The 2,500-nt window shown below is 53.5% G+C and overlaps 2 protein-coding genes across 2 annotated transcripts in view; one reads left to right on the top strand and one right to left on the bottom strand.

Moving 5' to 3' along the window:
* LOC123516224 (neuropeptide CCHamide-1 receptor-like) overlaps window positions 1-2,500 on the top strand; it is a 203,630-nt gene that overhangs the window by 164,163 nt on the left and 36,967 nt on the right. The gene's annotated exons all lie outside the window — the stretch shown is intronic.
* Window positions 1-2,500, bottom strand: part of LOC123516219 (transient receptor potential channel pyrexia-like) — a 14,053-nt gene that overhangs the window by 1,154 nt on the left and 10,399 nt on the right. Inside the window, exons 2-5 of the mRNA XM_045275422.1 lie at window positions 1,341-2,500; window positions 759-986; window positions 454-617; window positions 1-225 (exon numbers count right to left, since the gene is read on the bottom strand). The exon at window positions 1-225 is cut by the window's left edge and continues 1,154 nt beyond it; the exon at window positions 1,341-2,500 is cut by the window's right edge and continues 840 nt beyond it. Coding sequence (XP_045131357.1) covers window positions 1-225; window positions 454-617; window positions 759-986; window positions 1,341-2,500 — 1,777 coding nt within the window. The remainder of the gene's footprint in view (window positions 226-453; window positions 618-758; window positions 987-1,340) is intronic.

Here is a 2,500-nt window from a genome sequence, read left to right as displayed (position 1 = left end):
AGGCGGCGTCCCCCCAGTGTTCTGGAGAGGAAGAGAAAGAGGCTGTCTATCAAGCCATGACTTGAGTTTGGGTAGACGGAGACTGTGGGACGCTGCTCCGCGTCGATTACCGTGATGCTCCGCAGCAGCAGCCTTTGGAGGGCGTTTGGCACCAGACGACTCCGAAATAAGTTCTCTACCTGCACCATCAGCTCCACGTGGCGTGTCAGTCGTAGCAACTCAGACCTGCAGAGGGAAGAGATGCAGACGTCAGACTCACTCGAAAATTTGATAGAAAAAAAACACAATGGCAAACAAGCTCAGCCACAAGGGAAAGAACCTGGGACGTCATTAATGGACACCCCAATACATGTCTTCCAGACAAAGATGTTTCAAGGTCAAATAGAGAAGATTCACCCACAGACACCACTCAGGCCTCGAGGCATCTGGTGGAGATAGAGTGGAATTACTAACCTCTGCTGGATGGCGTACATGTCGCTGACAGCGAGACCCACCAGCAGGTTAGACAGGATGATGTACACGAAGAGCATGAAGCCAACCAGCATGACGATGGACAGCACCTTGTACGTGCTGTCCAGGAAGGTGTCCGTGTAATCCAGTTCCCCCGTCATCATCACCTGCAGAACAGATACTTCCTTAGGGCGCGCTTGCAGCGAGGGTCAGAGAGAGAGAGAGAGAGAGAGAGAGAGAGAGAGAGAGAGAGAGAGAGAGAGAGAGAAAGAGGGAGAGGGAGGGAGATGGGGAGGAGGTTCACTAACCAAGGAGGTGACGAAGGATATGTAAGGGTTCTCGAAGGTCTTGAAGGGCCGCAGCAGCACGTGGAAGCCGAGGGCGCAGGCCAGCAGGATGAACACATACATCGCTAAGAATTTGAAGACGTTTCGAGCGACTGTGGAGAACATGACGATATAGACGCCACAGCTCGGGAACTGGCCCGTGAATAGCATGAAGCGGACCCAAGCCAGTACCACCGTCACCGCTCCGACCTGCAACACAACACACTGCCACTCACTCTTGCCCTACACGTTCACTGAGTATTACAGGCAAAATGGTTCGGATCAGGGATGATGTGGCATGTCACACACATGATTAGATAGTGCCATCAGCGATGCACAGAAGCTGTGGAAGTAATGACAAGTACGTGCAAGAGATGTTGGTGATGCCTTAGAGAAGTTTGCATTGTGCAAATAAAGTAAATAGTAAGAATGAGTTCTGCTTTAGTTAAGTGCATGAACAGTGATAAACGTAAACAGTCCATCCATGCAGATCATCACACTTCAGCCGGAACTTGCTACCATCAAGTGAACACCTACCCTCTCCACCAAACCACGGCGACTCACCTGTTGCTGATCCACGTTGAGACAGCAGTCGGAGTTTTCCGAGGTGAGCAGCAGCAGCAGCGGCACGCAGAACACAAGCGTTGCATCCAGGATGTTACCCACATTGAAGATATAAAGTACTGGATTCTGCCATATCTGAATGATCTCACGCAAGTCCAACAACCCCGAGAATATCACCAGGCACCACCACGTCAGCCCCACCAGACCCGCCTCACTCCGCTCAAACCTGCAGGACGACCCGGCAGCGGCAGTGGCGCTGTCTGTAGTGTTGGCAGTAGCGCTGGCTGTAGTGTTGGCAGTGGCGTTGCCTGTGTCATTGCTGGGAATTTCATCCTTGGGGCAATTTGGGGAGCAGAGCAGGAAGGCAGTGAGGCTGAGCACGAAGAGTAGGTAAAAGATAACATTGGCTAAAAAATATTTGCGGACTTTGTACCATTTCAGGTGCAGGAAGGAATGGCAGAGAGGGTGTAGGAGAAGCCGTTTGCGGCCCGCCTTCATGATATAATGGAGCATTGACACTTCGTTCTCTTGTAACAGTGCCTTGGGCAGGTCAGTCTGGGGCAACAGTGGCGACTGCCGCTGAGTTTGGCGCAGCTGCTGGGCACTCACCAGCAGAGGATTGAAATCAAAGTCAAGACGAAGATGAGGTGAGTCCCTCGCTGACGTGTTAGCGGAAAAGGATCTGTTGAGGGCGATGGGCACCAGGGAGGGGAAGCTCTCCACCATCCGCCACATGGCAAACCCGTCCTGCACACAGCTGCCCTTGAAGACCAACTGCCTCACGGCGTCCAGAATGTGGTCTCTGGAGCCGGGCCGTCCCCACCACATGGTGCGACGTAAAGCCAGCGAGAGTGCATTGTATCCTTCGTTGTTGGTGGTGGCCACCGATGCCCCGTGTGCCAACAGCAGCTCCAGACAAGCCCCGTCAAAATCTTCGTCCACGTAATTGACTTGTCTCTTCGCTGCCAGGTGGAGTGGTGTGTGTCCCTGCTTATCCTTGGCGTTGATGATACTCTCCAGCTGCAGCAGTGTCTCCACCACGTCCAAGGAGCGACCGCCCTGCACGGCGCAGTGTAGCGGTGTGCGCCCCTCGTTGTCTTTTAGGTTGACCGTAGCTTTATATGGTTCTCGGGCCAACACCCTCACCACGCTGGCGCTGC

Source organism: Portunus trituberculatus, chromosome 40 (genome assembly GCF_017591435.1).
Source record: "Portunus trituberculatus isolate SZX2019 chromosome 40, ASM1759143v1, whole genome shotgun sequence".
NCBI lineage: Eukaryota > Metazoa > Arthropoda > Malacostraca > Decapoda > Portunidae > Portunus > Portunus trituberculatus.
The sequence above is the reverse complement of the archived record's forward strand: the minus strand, read 5'-3'. Positions and strand labels throughout refer to the sequence as shown.